The sequence below is a fragment of the Chiloscyllium plagiosum genome, chromosome 28, assembly GCF_004010195.1.
Source record: "Chiloscyllium plagiosum isolate BGI_BamShark_2017 chromosome 28, ASM401019v2, whole genome shotgun sequence".
Classification (NCBI taxonomy): domain Eukaryota; kingdom Metazoa; phylum Chordata; class Chondrichthyes; order Orectolobiformes; family Hemiscylliidae; genus Chiloscyllium; species Chiloscyllium plagiosum.
In genome coordinates, this window is record NC_057737.1 from 14,866,729 (window position 1) to 14,883,260 (window position 16,532).

Here is a 16,532-nt window from a genome sequence, read left to right on the forward strand (position 1 = left end):
GGAGGGTGCTGCGGGGAGGAGCCTGGGGACTGCGGACTGGTGTCGGGTAGGTTGTTGGAATGGTTTCTGGGATACTGGATCTGCATGCGTTTGGAGGGGCGGGGATTGGTTGGGGGTGGTCAACGTGGCTTTGTGCATGGGCAATTGTGTCTCACAATCGGAGAGTCATCGAGTCCTACAGCACAGAGACATGCCCTTTGGCCCAAACTGGTCCATGCCGACCAAAATGTCCTTCCACGCTAACCCCATTTCCCTGCACTTTGTCCATATCTTTCCAAACCTTTCTTATCCATATATTGGTCCAAATGCCTTCAGCCCAAATATGTGAACAAGGTGTTTGACTTCATTGGTCAGAGCGTTGAATCCAGGAGTTGGAATGTGTTGTTGTAGCTGTGCAGGACACTGGCGGGACCATCGTACTGTGCACAATTCTGGTTGTCCTATTATTGGAAGGATGTTGTTAGACTGGGAGGGGTGCAAAGGGGATTCACAGGGCTGTTGCTGAGACTGGAGAGTTTGAGTTATGGGGAAGAGGTTGGCTAGGCTGAGACCTTTACCACTGGAGCACAGCAGGCTGAGGTTTATAAAATCATGAGGTGCATACTAAGGTGAATAGCCAAGACCTTTTCCCCAGGGTAGCAGAATACAATTACATTTAAAAGACACTTGGACAGGTACATGACCAGAGGATTGTATTACAAAAGTGACAGATGAGGTGCTATTCCTTGAGCTTGTATTGAGTGTTTCCCCATATCCATGCACATCATTTCCGTCCAAATAACTATCCCTCAAAGAGGGGCAGAGTGGTCTCTGCCTGTCTTTCTTCCCGTTGGATGAAGATGCACTGTCCCCATCCCCATTCGCCCCCAAATCAGCAACCAGTCAGGAGCATGGCAGAGGATGGGCGCAGACATGAGAAAATTGCACTGGACAGCAAGTGAGAGAACGAGAGAGAGGAAGAAAGAGAGACAGAGAGAGAGAGAGAGAGACCAGGAGGGAGAGAGAGAACGAGAGAGGGGGAGAGACAGGGAAAGAGGGAACGAGAGAGAGAGAGAGAGAGACAGGGAGAGAGATAGAGAGAGGGACTGAGCGAGGGTGAGAGATGGAGAGAGAGAGAGACATGGAGAGAGGGTGAGAGATAGACAGAGAGAGAGAACGAGAGAGAGAGGGACAAAGACAGGGAGAGAGGGAATGAAATGGACGACACAGTGGCTCAGTGGTTAGCACTGCTGCCTCACGGCGCCAGGGACCCGGGTTCGATTCTAACCTCGGTCTGTGGAGTTTGCACATTCTCCCCCTTGTGTCTGTTGAGTTTCCTCCTACAATCCAAAAGATGTGCAGGTTAGGGTCGATTGGCCATGGAAAATTGCCCATAGTGTCAGGTGCATTAGTCAGGAGTAAATGTAGGGAAACGGATCTGGGTGGGTTACTCTTCAGAGGGTCAGTGTGGACCTGTTGGGCCGAAGGGCCTGTTTCCACACTGTAGGGAATCTAATCTAATCTAAAAAAACTTAATCAATCTGTGTAAAGAAAAAGCAAGTTGACTGAAGCAAAATGCTTCCTTTATGATGCTCCTGTAAATTACTCTTACAATAGTAGCTGTAACAAACACCTGAATATCTCTGAATAGAAATATAAATTGGAGAGGCTGTGGAAGACCATGAGTTTTGTCATCAGGCCAATCCGTAACTCAACAGTAACATGCACATGGCCTGTCAATTTAGTTGTGACTCAACCTTGAGTTATCCAACCATGACAAGTTCCTTTCTGAACAACTTAGAAAATATTGGACTGATACTTGGAAGTCATCACATGAGAAAATAGTGCCTTTGAAGTCTGGAAGGGTGGAATCTTTCAATCACTAAAATTGATGTGGAGGACTAATAGGATCTGAATTTTCTTGCTTTCACTATGAGTGCATCTGAGATTTCATAGCTGTAACATCCAATGGTCAGCAATACCTACAAATAACATATTAGAGAGACTGATAAAACAGCATTTAACATCTCATCCAAAAGTTCACTTCTTCAACAATGCAGAACTCCCTCAGTTCTATACTGGAATGTCAGCCTACATTATTGTGCTCAAGTCCTGGAGTGAGACCTGAACATTTAACCTCAAACTCAGAAGTAAGTGTGTTATCACTGTCCTGACAGCTAAATGTCTAGTTGGATGAACTACTGAATGGCAACGTATGGATTTCATCCCAACACCAAAGTCAATAATTTGAGATGAAATGGAGTACAAATGAGGAAAGTAAATCCAATGGCTACTTCAATTAAATGTTTGTATTGAAACACATTCGGCATAGGAATATACTAAGTAGCACATACAATTCTTGAGTGGTAACAGTGTTTTCTTTTGAAGCCAAACCTGAAGGCTCTCATTTTCATAGCTGGAACTGAACCAGTAGGAAAACAAAAGCCAATACCCATAAGTAATAAGACTCTTATAATAAATACATAAGTAGAATAGTGGATAGTCACCATTAAGTGATAATTTAAAATATTTTGATAGACTGTCAAGTTCGTAAGTTCTTTTTGACAATCAGGCTGATTTTCAGCAGTATTTGCTGGATATGGAAATAATATTCAAGATGGCAATGGAGTAGGGCCCTGAGCTGGAGCTCCTCTGCTCTGTCTGTTTCATTCCTTTTTTTCCCTTTTCTTGTGTTTATCCCCCTTTCTACGTACGTCCCATCCTTGGATAGCATCATTGGTGGTGGATTGAGCCAGCGTGGACTCCTGGCCTCGAGGTGAAGCCCAGCATACTCGTGTCTGCTCCATCTGCTTTTTTTCTCTTGCACTCCTTTAGAAGGACTGTAATGCTGAACTTTTGACTTTGTTTGTTTATTTTTCTAATCTGTACCCAAGAGTTTGTACCTGGGCACCTTTATATCTAAAATAGTGACTTTGTACACTTTTCACTGCACTCACATATCCCTGTATTAGAGTACATTACAATAAAATCTAATTCTAATTAGTGTTATTTGATATATGAAAGTCCCATAATGTAGATTAGCATGTGAATTGTAAATGAACTATTTATATCTGAAGTCAGAATTCAAAAATTTAAGTTACTATATTGCAAATTTTAAATGTAAAAACAGACCTTGCAAATTTCCTTTTTACGTTTATTAGACTTAAAACATATAATTGTAATCTTAAACTATGTACAGAAAATTTAAAAATGCATGAGCTTTATAACAATCAAAATTCAATTCTCTCTGTTTTACAAGACAAAATTTTATAATGCTAATATCTGAAAAAAAGCAGGCATGTTAGGAGTATGTGTATTACACAACTTGCACTCACCAACCTAAAGACAGATGTAGAATGCATTCAACAAACAGAACAAAGCTAAACCAGTTTTTTTTTGTCAAACTGTATATGTCTAAATTACAAGATGCAACAGTGAACCACAATTTGTTGTATTAATATTATTCTGTTTCTCTGTAGAGGGTACGATGATTGTTCATTAGCAACTCATGTAGTGTAATCAACTATAAGTTTGATTTAAAATGTAATAATAGTGAGTGCTATGTAAAATATGTTTTGCTGATTGCTTTTGAATGTAAATGACATTCTCTACAGCACACACCAATTATTGTCTTGAAATCCACAGAAATCACACTAATATACACTTTCCTTCAGAAATTTGGTATAGTGATGAGATATTAATGGGATAATTCCTATGAGTTACACGAAAAACTAATGGTATATTTCACCATATCCTGAAGTTAAAATTTTTAACATAGCTGTCTTAAATGCAGTCAAGTGTCATAATTCAAACGTCTGCTACTAAAAAAGCTACTCAATGCGAACAAGATTGAATTGGTTGCTCCATTTTGCTAGATCCTTAAACACAACTGACAAAAATACAGCCACATTTAGTAAATAATTTTTACTGCTAAACACAGCCTGCACTGCCTTCCCCTAAGTACTTGTTAGCGTACACTCCACAGCCAGGACTGCAGATATCGCCTTCGGGGATTACTGCATGGTGTTGTTGAATTGTAACCTGTAGATCAAAGAGAAAATGTTAAACATAATAATTTTTCTTTGATCAGCTCATTCATTTTTTGACATTAATACTGTTCCTGACTACTATGTTCTTTGTTTACTTAGTCTATTCATATTTAAAATTTTAAAAACCTTACATTCACTTCCACTGCTATTGAATTCTCCATCATAAGTTTCTATAACCTATTCTATAATGTAAACTGTTTATATAAACACATCATGCTATAACTGCATTTAGATAGAAATTGGTTCACAGCCAAATGCTTCCCCAAACACAGTGAGAAAAAGACTACCACAACAAACTATTGTGCACAAGGACCTCAGAAAAGTATTCCTCTAGTCTTAAAGAAGCCAGTCATAATGTCAAAGGCAGTGCACCAGTCCATAAGAGGATAACTGTTAGTTGACGAGAATGCCATTAATATCAGGATGAATCAGGGCAGATGCAATGTTGGTGATCAGGAGAAAGGCAAGCAATGGTTATTAATTTCAATGTACTACTCGTACTCCTAGCTCCACATTTAGGCAAATCCTTTTTTTTAAATAAAAGTTATATATTTTTTTAAAAGGCTCCAAGTGTTGCCTTATAGGTCCACTGCTTTGGCTATTTTGGGCTGCGAAAACACAAAGCAGCAAGCATTCTAAACCAACGTCATCAGAATACTTCAATTAGTCTTCATTCCCTGTACAAACCAATAAGATCAATTAGTTATACATCTACATTTTATATCAAGGGTCAGTTCAGATCATTTATTGTATCCGTTGCTCCCGATGCGGTCTCCTCTACATTGGGGAGACTGGACGCCTCCTAGCAGAGCGCTTTAGGGAACATCTCTGGGACACCCACATTAATCAACCACACCGTCCTGTGGCCCAATATTTCAACTCCCCCTTCCACTCAGCCGAGGACATGGAGGTCCTGGGCCTCCCTCACCGCTGCTCCCTCACCACCTGAGGCCTGGAGGAAGAACGCCTCATCTTCCGCCTCGGAACACTTCAACCCTGGGGCATCAATGTGGACTTCACTAGTTTCCTCATTTCTCCTTCCCCCACCTCACCCCAGATCCAAACTTCCAGCTCAGCACTGTCCCCATGACTAGTCCTACCTGTCTATCTTCCTTTCCACCTATCCACTCCACTCTCCTCTCTGACCTATCACCTTCATCCCCATTCACCCATTGTACTCTTTGCTACCTTCCCCCATCCTCCTCCCTGACCTATCACCTCCATCTCCACCCCACTCACCTATTGTACTCTATGCTACTTTCTCCCCACCCCCCTCTCATTTAACTCTCCACCCTGCAGGCACTCTGCCTCTATTCCTGATGAAGGGCTTTTGCCCGAAACGTCGATTTTCCTGCTCCTTGGATGCTGCCTGAACTACTGTGCTTTTCCAGCACCACTCTAATCTAGAATCAGTTCAGATCAATTTGAAGCTATTTCTTCTCTGTCTCAGAAAGTTGTAACTTCCAAGTTTATTAAGTTGGTATTTCAACGCACCACTGAGGGAATGTTGCATTGTTAAGACATTTTTTTTTCTGTTAAGAAAAAGCATTAAATCAAGTTCCTTTCCACATGAATAGTAAGAGTTCTCCTGCTGTCTTCAACAATATTTGTCTCTCAACCAATACCACTGGAGAAAAACATCTAATTTATGTTTGCACGATCTTGCAGTACAAAATTGGACTGTTGCATTTTTACTGACGGGTGACTTTATAGAAGTTTATAAAATCATGATTGGTATGGATGGGATAAATAGACAAGGTGGGGCAGTCCAGAACTAGAGTGCATAGGTTTAGGGTGAGCGGTGAAAGAATCAAAAGGGACCCAAGGGGCAACATTTTCATGCAGAGGGTGGTGCGTGTATGGAATGAGCTGCCAGAGGCAACATTTAAAAGGCTTCTGGATGAGTTTTTGAATAGCAAGTGTTTAGAGGGATATGGGCCAAGTGCTGTCAAATGGGGCTAAATTAATTTAGGATATCTGGTCCGCATGGACAAATTGGACTGAAGGGTCTGTTTCCGTACTGTACATCTCTGTGACTTCAAAACAAGTGAAATAATGGAGGATCTCAATTATGTGATAAGACACTAAAAACATAAATTTTTCCAGTAGAAGCAAATACAAAAACAACATTTAAGAGACATTTAGATAGACATGAGGGATATAGACCACATGCATACAAATAGGATTGGTTAGAATTGATTTTCCGCGCCCCTCCCCCAAGTCCCTCCTCCCTATCTTTTATCTTAGCCTGCTGGACCAACTTTCCTCATTCCTGAAGAAGGGCTAATGCCCGAAACGTCGATTCTCCTATTCCCTAGATGCTGCCTGACCTGCTGCGCTTTTCCAGCAACACATTTCCATCTCTGATCTCCAGCATCTGCAGACCTCACTTTCTCCTCATAGAATTACATCATGGTCGGCAGAGACATGGTGAGCTGAAGGGCCTTTCTCTGTATTACACTGTTCTATGTTCTAGTATACAGGATCTGGAATTCCTTGGTAATTAGCTGACATATTTCTCTTATATCTGGTGTAAAGCGATCCCAAACTATCAATCACCTTGTGGAAATGATGTATTAAAAACGTAGGAGTACCTCGTTTGACACAATTCTCATTTGATTCCTCCCAAGTAAATTCCTTAAGATCAAATAGGCCAAGGAAGAGGACGACGAGGTCGTGGTTTCCTTTGATGTTACGGCCCTATTTGCATCAATAAACATCACCTTAACCAAACAAACACTGGCCTCACTGCTAGATGTACCAAGGACACAAACACCCAACAGTACCAAATCCATCAGCAAGGACAGCATCCTCAAAGTAGTAGACCTGTGCCTCACAACCCATGTCACCTTCAACTTCAAGACCTACAAACAAATCAATGGCATGCCTATGGGATCACCAATATCAGGATTTTTAGCAGAAGCAGTTATCAGAGGGCAGAATGAACATCCCTTCCCACAATCCAGCCCAAGCTTTGGGTCCGCTATATGGATGACACCTTTGTTACCATGAAACGCAACAAGTTAGATGAAGCCCACAAACACATAAACAACATCCTCACCAGAATGAAGTTCACCAAAGAGGAAGAGGACAACAGCAGACTCCCCTTCCTAGATGTCACAGTGGAAAAAAAATGCCAATGGAGAGCTGCAGACCAACATTTACAGGAAAGCCACACACAATGACCAGATACTCAACAGTCCAACTGAGCAACCATCCCAACACTCCCTTATGGACCTGCATCAGGACATTATTTAAACAAGCCACAACAAACTGCATCACCCAGGAACTATGAGAAGCCGAGGAAAAACACTCATACAACGTATTCAGGAACATTGGGTACACAATAAGCGCAGACCGCAGATTTCTACACAACAAACCTAAATAAGAAGACACAACATGTCCACAAAAAGACTCTAGCCACACTGCCATACATTAAAGACATCTCAGAGATGACGACCAGACTACTGTGACCCCTAGGCGTCATGGTAGCCCACAAACCTACCACCACACTGAAACAACTCCTGATGAATTTAAAGGACCCCGTACCAACAACCAGCAGAACAAACGTCATATACAAAATACTCTGCAAGGACTGCAACAAACATTACACTGGGCAAATGGGCAGGAAACTAGTCACCAGGAAACATGAGCACCAACTAGCCACCAAAAGACATGACCAACTATCACGAGTATCCATACACAGATGAAGAGGGACACCAGTTCGACTGGAACAATACATCCATCCTGGGATAGGATAAACAAAGCCACGCATGGGAATTCCTAGGGAGCCTGGCATTCAAACCGGAACTCCATTAACAAACATATCGATTTATCATCCTCTCAGAAAAATAACCGGAAGTGATATCACCCACCGCAATAGACCAAGACACATAAAGAGCAAGCAGGCTAGCACACCAGTGCTTCACCAGAGGCTCACTGATGATGCTACATAGCATGGTGATGAAATATCTGAGAACAAATCTACCAGCTCATTGAGCAAACTTACAACCTGAGCTACAAATCTTCTCCAAAATCACAGATTCCATTTTTGATAAAATAAATCTGTCAAAAACCAAATGAAACCTCGATATAAAAATTAAATGATCCATGCTTATTGTTGTTCACATTAACTTAACCCTTTAACTGTCATATTGAAATCACTCCGCTATCAATTGATCTTTTAACAAAATCAATTATTTTGGTTCTTTTATTACTGGAGACATTTTTCAACATTATGCAAATATATCATGCCACATTGTTCAAGTAATTTTAATGTCCAATTGTACTTCTCCATTTTAAATTTCAGCACTTAGTTCATCTGTGTGCATTTTAAAAAGATCATAATAGTTGATACTTTTCACTTTGTTAATTTTAGGAAACAAAAAAAAAGCAACATAACCAGTGGAGTGATAGAAAGCGCTGAGTCCATCTCTCTGTTTGATGTTGATCTGAGGATTATTCCAACTCAAAATGATGTTAAAGAAAGTGGAAAGTAAAAAAAAAAATCCTTAATTTATTAGAGCACTTTGCTCAGTCTTCAACTTAAATATTTTGTTGTGAAGACATTTAGTATATGTTCAATCACTGTGATAAATGGGACAACCAATTTCCACATCACAAAGCGTCACAAACAGGAAATTAGATGAACAATCGGTTAATCTGTTCTTGATTACAGTGAATGCAGGAGAACCCAGCACTTAACCCCGCAGGTACGTGAGAAATCAAAGAGGTTTGGGCACCTGAGATAAGTGTTGTGATAGTCACATGGGATCAGATCCATTTTGTGCAGACACAAGCCAGTCGAGTATTTAGTGTTTGGAAACCTTTCTGCTAACAAAGCCTACTAACCGGTCTGGGGGAGTCTTCATGATAAACATGAAGGTCTATTGTAGTCAGCAAGACTGGCTTCAGATTGTGTTGGTCTCTCAATCTGATTGGAGCTGAAAATGTGTTCCTGGAAAAGTGCAGCAGGTCAGGCAGCATCCAAGGAGCAGGAGAATCGACATTTCGGGCACAAGCCCCATGCCCGAAACGTCGATTCTCCTGCTCCTTGGATGCTGCCTGACCTGCTGCGCTTTTCCAGCAACACATTTTCAGCTCTGATCTCCAGTCCTCACTTTCTCCTCTCAATTTGATTGTCTGGATCAGTGCAAAACCATACATATTGGCTGGCACTCTTAAAACACTGGTGACCAGCTTGACACAAGCTACAGAATACGAAACCCGACAGATCTCTGCAGGAAATCCTGGGATGATCCTTTGAAAAACAAATTCAGAACTAAGGTAAACTTCAATGCCGCCTACACTTCTCAATGGACTAAGAATCTCCATCTTGGCATATAACTCAGTGGCCTCTACTTTGGAGAGGCATTTCCTTCAGTGACACTGCTTCTTAAAACTTTACAGGAAGCATGCCTCAGATGATAGAGTCTCTAGAGGGTAACACCCTCTGAGAATAAGAGGGTGGTTCTTGCCTCTTTGCATTCTTCTTGTCCATTCCCCATTATGTTCTTGGTGCCTCTCTTTGGGTGCTGTTCAGGCCCTCCTCCTCAACGGAGGTCTCTTACCATGATTGAAAGACGTTAGTACAAACAGCCATACACTTCTCATGATCTCAACCCCTTTACTACACACAACAAGAATGCATGCTGTGCTAGCCAAGTTTGGCTTGCTGCTAGAATACTACCGTACCACAGTATCTCTTGTAATGGCAGTTGAATGCAGCAAAGATTAATCTTCTGTTTTTTTTTAGAACTATAAAGGCTCTGCAGCTTGGTTATTTCCTGCTCTACTAAAATTCAAAATCAATACTTTATTACCTCCCCAACATTTCCAAGTGTGACCTCTTCTGGGCATCCTGGACACCTTTAGGAATGTCTCCTAGTGACATGAACAAGACAAGCTTCTCTCTTCACTGTTTTTCCACCCTATCCAAGGTTTTTGTCCATTCCACTGATCCTGATTTAGCTCAGTACTGCCCTCTTGACGACTATTGGGGATGGGAACAAAAACTGCCTTTGCCAGCAATGGCCATAGTTTTTGAATATAAAAATTTGATAATTAACTTGGCCCAGATGCCAACAAACACAAAACTGAAATAAAGCAGCATAACAACTTATAGTACGTTAATCTTAAAGTTCAGATATCATGATAATACACAATAAAAAAATGAAAACTTGTTTTTAAAGTATATTCGTGTAAAATATCATTTTACACAATTATGTTTCAGCCTGGCTCTCAGTATCCCCAGTGAAAGAAGAATTGGTGAATACTTTCCCCACCCGGCAGGCACACAGTCCTCTTCCCAACCAGCTGATATTTGACTTACAACTTTCCCTCTCTCCACATATCCCCATAAATTTTGTTCTCTTGTGTCCTCTATTCCTCAGCCCACACTTACTCAGCCTTTAAATGTTAGAATGATGGCTTTAGGAAAACCACAAACCAACATATTCTACACCAAAAGATATCTTTGGACACAAATTGTTATACGGATGAGTTTGATCATTTAATTAATAATGGAGACTTAGAACATACAATGCACTAAGTTTAAGTAACTTATTTCCACCCTGAGTTTAAGGTACCAAACTAATTTTGAAATATTTACATCAATTTTGGAACTAATTGTGAATATTTTGATTGGTACTTTTAAATGTTCTATCATAGGGCAAGCCAGACAGAGAACAGCCAGGGAATTCCTAGAGGCATGGCATTCATCCACAAACTCCATCAACAAACACATCGACCTGGACCCAAGATACCAACCACTACAGCGGACAGCTGAAACTGACAACCGGAAGCGGCAGGGACAGACCACTATAAACACCGGAGGAAACATCAAAGAAGCGCTTCGCAGGAGGCTCCCAAGCACTGATGATGTCGCCTAGCCAGGGGACGAAACGTTTGCAACAAAAACTTCCAGCTCGGCAAACAGAACCACAACAACGAGCACCCGAGCTACAAATCTTCGCACAAACTTTAAATGTTCTGTTGATGGTTTTCATTTCATCGTTCTATTTGTTTATTTATTATATTTCCTACTCTTGGTTTCTTCTCTGGTTCAACAGCAAGAATGATTTGCGATTTGTATAATTATAGCAGTAAGTATTTGGAAACTGAGTAGTTAGTAATGCAAGGGAACAGTAGTGGTACTAGCAATAAATGGTGAGTAATTGAAGAGGCTGAGTAATGATACTGTTATAAGTGTTCGGGCAAGGGAAATGTTTGGAAGTGCAGCATGCATTTGGAACAGCATTCTGAGGGTCAGTTTCCCTAGGCCAGCCACAAGGTGGAAAGAAAAATAAAAAAGTCAGAATTCTGTCAATGTTGGAAATTTCTCATCCCTCGAACCAGGAATAAAACTGCTATTGTGCAGAATACATGGCACAAACACATAGAAACATGGAAAGTAGGAGCAATAGGACATTCAGGCCTTTGAGTCTACTCTGCTTTTCAATTTGGTCATGAATGATTATCCAAATCAGTACCTAGTTCCGCTTTGTCCTCATAACCTTTGATCCCTTTAACCCTAAGAACTATATCTAACTCCTTCTTGAAAACATTCATTGTTTTGGCCTCAACCATTTTCTGTGGCTGAGAATTTCACACGCTTCCAGAGGCTCACCATTCTTTGCGTAAGGAATTCTCTACTTATCTCATATATAATATGTATTATATATAAGTATAAGCACAATTGGTTAAAATCTACTCCCTTGTACAACAACCTACAGAGTGACAAGTAAATTTACTCAATCAGTTTGGCTGAAGCCACAGCAATAAATAACATCACTATAGTTTCTGCTGAAGCTTTCTAGACTTACCTGTCTGTGGTGTTGTAGAAACATAAATTACAGGGATAGTCTGTATCCTTGTCAAGAAGGCATTATAAGCTGCAAGACAAAATAAATTGTAGTTATACTTATTTCCCTACTAAGGTCCATTAGTTTCCTATTATTTTTATTTTAATGCATTGTAGACCAGCATTGCAAAGCATCATTTAAAGTTCTGTATCTTTAGAAAAGAAAATCCTTGAAACCTATATTACTACAGTATAAGTATTTGTTTGCAGTTCCCAATATTATATGTGAAAATCTAAACAAAAACAATAAAATCTCAAAAAGGTAGGAATTCTGGAGAGTTTATAGAAACTAAAATACATTGATTGCTTCAACAATCTACAGCACTGAATTACTGCATATTTCTCATTTTAAATATTCTCATCATTGTTTAATAACAGGATGTATATTTAATTACTTCCTGGCATTTCATAATGTTGCTCTTGATGGATAATGCATGAAGTATATAAGAATCAGAAAAGAGATGAATTCCTCATATCTCTTTCCACATTAGAGAAGCAGTCTCCCTAGTCTCTTCTCCAGTTCAAGTAGGAACTCTCTGTGTTCAAAAAATGAGGGCGGGGGAACCTTATTGCTTCAGGGGAGAGAAGTGGAGTGAGGGTAGAAGTGTGGGAAAGTGAATCAGACACAGCTGAAGGCTAGGAGAGAGGACAGGGAGGGGGCGGGATCCTGATTTGACTCGCATGTTGAAAGCACTCCTGTGAAAGGTGGCATTATTGGAACAAATATGATGGAGATGGAGAAGCTGGGAAAATAAAAAGGAGTCCTTGCAGGAAGCAAGATTTGAGGAAGTGTAGTCAAGGTAACTGTTGGAGTCAATAGGTCTTTAATGGATGAAGGTGGACTCTCTACTTCTGGATGTAGAAACAGAGAGGTCAAGAGAGAGAAGAGTCAGAATGGACAAGGTGAAAGTGAGAAAGGGATGGAAAATGAAAAAAGTTGGTTAATTTGTCCATTTTCAGGTGAGCAGGAAGCAGCATTAATGATGTAATCCATTCCCTGGTATTCCTTCCCTACATGGATTGCAACAGTTGTAGAGGGCAACTTCCCACTACCTATGACAGCAACGCCCATATTCCATGAATGAATAAAGGGGAAGAATAGGACTCGAAGAAGAAATGTTCCACACCCCCCACAAAGGGACAGGCAGTACGTGGACCCATGCAGTTACGCACAGCCACACCTATTACTTGGAGAACATGAGGCAAGTTGAAGGAGAAATTGTCCAAAGTGAGAACGAGCTCAGCAAGATGTAGAATGATGGTTATGAATGGGATTGCCCAGGCCCCCAATTAAGGAAGCAGCAGCAAACCTTCAATCTACCCTGATGGGAATGGATGTGTAGAGAGATTGCATGAGCATATGAGGAGGTTGTAGCAAGGACGAAGAAACTGGAAATTGTGGAAGCATTGTAAAGTATTGGAAGAATCTGGATGACAGGAGAAAACAAAACAGTGTCGAGGAATAAGAAATACGTTCAGTGGAGCAGGAACAGGCTGAAATGACAGGTCAGTCATGAGACTTCGAAATAATAACAGAAAGTGCTGGAGAAACTAGCAGGTTTGACAGCATGTTGGAAAGAGAACCGAGGAAGCCTAGCATATAGATACAGCAGGTAATAAGGCAAATGGAATTTTAGCATCTATTGCTAAAGGAATAGAGAATAAAGGTAGATAGTGTTGCTGCAATAGTACAGTGCATTAGTGAGACTGCATCTGGAGTACTGTTTACAGTTTTGGTCCCTTTAACTGAATGAGTACTGAAGAAGTTCAGAAGACATTCACTAGATTGATTACAGAGATGAGAGGTTTGTCTTATGAAGAAAGATGAAGCAGCTTAAGCTTATTCTCTCTCGAGTTTAGAAGAATGAGAGGAGCTCTAATTGGGGTATACAAGATGCTAAAGGGGATTGACAAAGTAGATGTAGAGAGCATGTTTCCTTTTGTGGGACAATCTAGAAAGAGGTCATAATTCTAGGAGAAGGAATAACAGATTTAAAACAGAGATGGGGAGAAATTACTTCTCTCAAAGGGTCATGAAACTACCCCGGAGTGTGATGGATGTCAGGATGTTGAGTAAATTTAAGAAAGAGATAGTTTTCATGAGTAATTGGTCAAAGGGCAATTAAGAGCAGGCAAGGAATGGAGTTGAGGCTGAGATGAGATCAGCCATAATTGTGTTGAACGGCAGGGTATGGTCAAGCAGTTGTACTGCAAATGTATTCAGGGAAGTCCTACAGGAAGATATACACATAAAATTCAGATCAATGGCAGATGGAATTTAACCCTGAAAAGTGTGAGGTCATATACTTTGGAAGACTTAACAAGACAAGGGAATACTCAATGAATAGCAGAATATTAGGAAGCTCATAGGAACATACGATCTTTGGGTGTTTGTCCATATATTCTGGAAGGTGACAGGGGAGGTCAAAAGGGTAGCAAAGAAGACATTTGAGACACTCACCTTTATTGGCTGAGGCATTGATAATATGAGCAGGACATTATACTGGAGCTCTATAGGGCTTTAGTTAGGCCACAGCTGAGTGCTGTGTGCAGTTCTGGTTTCTGGACTATAGGAAGGATGTGACTAGGGGCTGCAGAGGAGATTCACCAGGATGTTGTCTGGAATGGAGCATTCTAACTCTGAACAGTGGCTGGATAAGCTTGGGGTGTTTTCTTTGGAGCAGAGAAGGTTATAGGGGATCTTGAGTGAGGTGTATAAGATTTATGAGAGGCATTCACAAGGTGAATAGAAAACAGCTGTTCCCCATAGTCAAAGGGTCAATAACAAGATGGGGGGACATAATTTTAATGTGAAAGGCAGGAGGTTAAAAAGGGATTTTAAGGACAGCTCTGCTGGGAGCAAACCCATGTTAACAAGATATGGAGCCAGAAGCAGAGGGTATAATCAAAATGGAGGACACTGTTGATAATGTAGAGTTGGTGAACTCAATTGCTTTGAGAAAAAATATGCAACACCCATGCATAAAAGGTGAGTCTTAAAAAAAAGTTAAAAAGAGATGGACTACTCTTTGAATTGGTCATCAAAAGTGGATAACTGGATGTTGCAGTCAGTGCAGTAGATGCCACCAGTAAATGTGATGTTGGTATGAAGAGCTGTTGATTGCCAGCATACACACTGTGAAAGTCTTCCTTCACTTTCACCTGCAGATGTGCTTAAATGATTGCTCTCCAAGTGGTGATCCTTGCAGCATACCAGTCCAAACACTAGGATGCCAGTCAACTAACATACACAGGCTGGGGTTGAAACTTGCTCTTAATCCCCGAGCCTGTGTATTCTTGAAGTGGGGGAAATGTAAAAATGTTTCTCATCCACACTGCTTTTGTTTTATACCATCATGTTCACAAATTGAGATACTTGCAGGGGATTACAACTGCAGCCTGTAGTTCATTTTCTTCCTTCGAAGCATCTTTGACACCCTATCAGGTATTACATTCTGGAATCTCTCTACTGAATTTATATCTGTAGTTAACTTTGGGCTGTATGACTTTTGTTTTAAGAAAGCACACTGTAATTAAAATATAATACACCTAAGTGTGATCTGTGGTTATGACTGTGGTCATGATAATGTTAATGTCAATTACTCTTTTGATAGCGACAAACTATCAAATAAATTAAGATGAAGTAGTACTATATTACATTATTATTTACAAAATTGCAACTTTTCCTGTTTGTTAAAACAAGATGTAAAGATCAAATGTGGAAAGCTTTTCAGTACCCCAGGTCAGTGTGGGAGTCTGTCACTTAACCATACACCAACACTGTTGGATGCTGAAAATAACTAATTAATCTTTGAGTGTGACATTCTGAGAAGAAACAGTAACAAAGGCTATGTAATTTTAGATACTTACCAATAAAGATTATAGCAGTTGTAGCCAAAACCGCAAATAAGGTGAACATCAACACTTGGTAGGATTCCACCAGCTGGTCAAAGAAAGTGGATTCCTCAAAAGGTAATTCTCCTATAAAGCAAAATTGAGAAGTGGATTTCATTGCAATTAGGCTAAATTTGTTAAACTGATCTACATGGGATTGTAAGTTACAACCTATATTTGGTTAAATCACACTCTGGTGATGGAAATGGGATAAATTTGAAACATACTTTAATTGCATTTAAAAATGAAATAGGGCAAAATGCATCTTACACCAGCTTATCTGACTCTAAGCAATAAATCCAAAATTAGATGCATATTAAATAACGTTCAAGATAATACTCATTTTAAGGGGCATAGGAAAAGTTGCCATCTACAGCAAACCTTTTGTGTTTTACTATCAGGCTCACTCTGCAAATTCAACATTAAAAAGAAATTTGGCCAGTGTCAATATTACTTCAATTATCTTTATAAGTTGAGCTATAGGGAGAGGCTGAACAAGCTGGGGCTGTTTTCCCTGGAGCGTCGGAGGCTGAGGGATGACCTTATAGAGGTTTAGAAAATTTTGAGGGGCATGGATAGGATAAATAGACAAAGTCTTTTTCTTGGGGTTGGGGAGTCCAGAACTAGAGGGCATAGGTTTCGGGTGAGAGGGGAAAGATATAAAAGAGGGTGCTACATGTATGGAATGAGCTGCCAGAGGAAGTGATGGAGGCTGGTACAATTGCAACATTTAAGATGCATTTGGATGG

The 16,532-nt window shown here is 40.4% G+C and overlaps 1 protein-coding gene across 8 annotated transcripts in view; it reads right to left on the reverse strand.

Annotated features, from left to right (window-relative positions):
• Positions 1 to 3,182: 3,182 nt before the first annotated feature.
• The window catches only part of LOC122563983 (nuclear pore membrane glycoprotein 210-like), a 178,660-nt gene continuing 165,310 nt past the window's right edge, over positions 3,183 to 16,532 (reverse strand). For 7 of the 8 annotated variants that reach the window (XM_043718385.1, XM_043718388.1, XM_043718384.1 and 4 more), the window contains 3 exons: positions 15,760 to 15,870; positions 11,852 to 11,920; positions 3,183 to 4,020 (listed from right to left, as the gene is read on the reverse strand). In XM_043718385.1, the coding sequence (XP_043574320.1) occupies positions 3,947 to 4,020; positions 11,852 to 11,920; positions 15,760 to 15,870 (254 nt within the window). In that variant the 3' untranslated portion in view covers positions 3,183 to 3,946. Of the gene's footprint in view, positions 4,021 to 11,851; positions 11,921 to 15,759; positions 15,871 to 16,532 lie in introns of those variants that run through there. The other variant, XM_043718389.1, reaches the window with a different exon arrangement.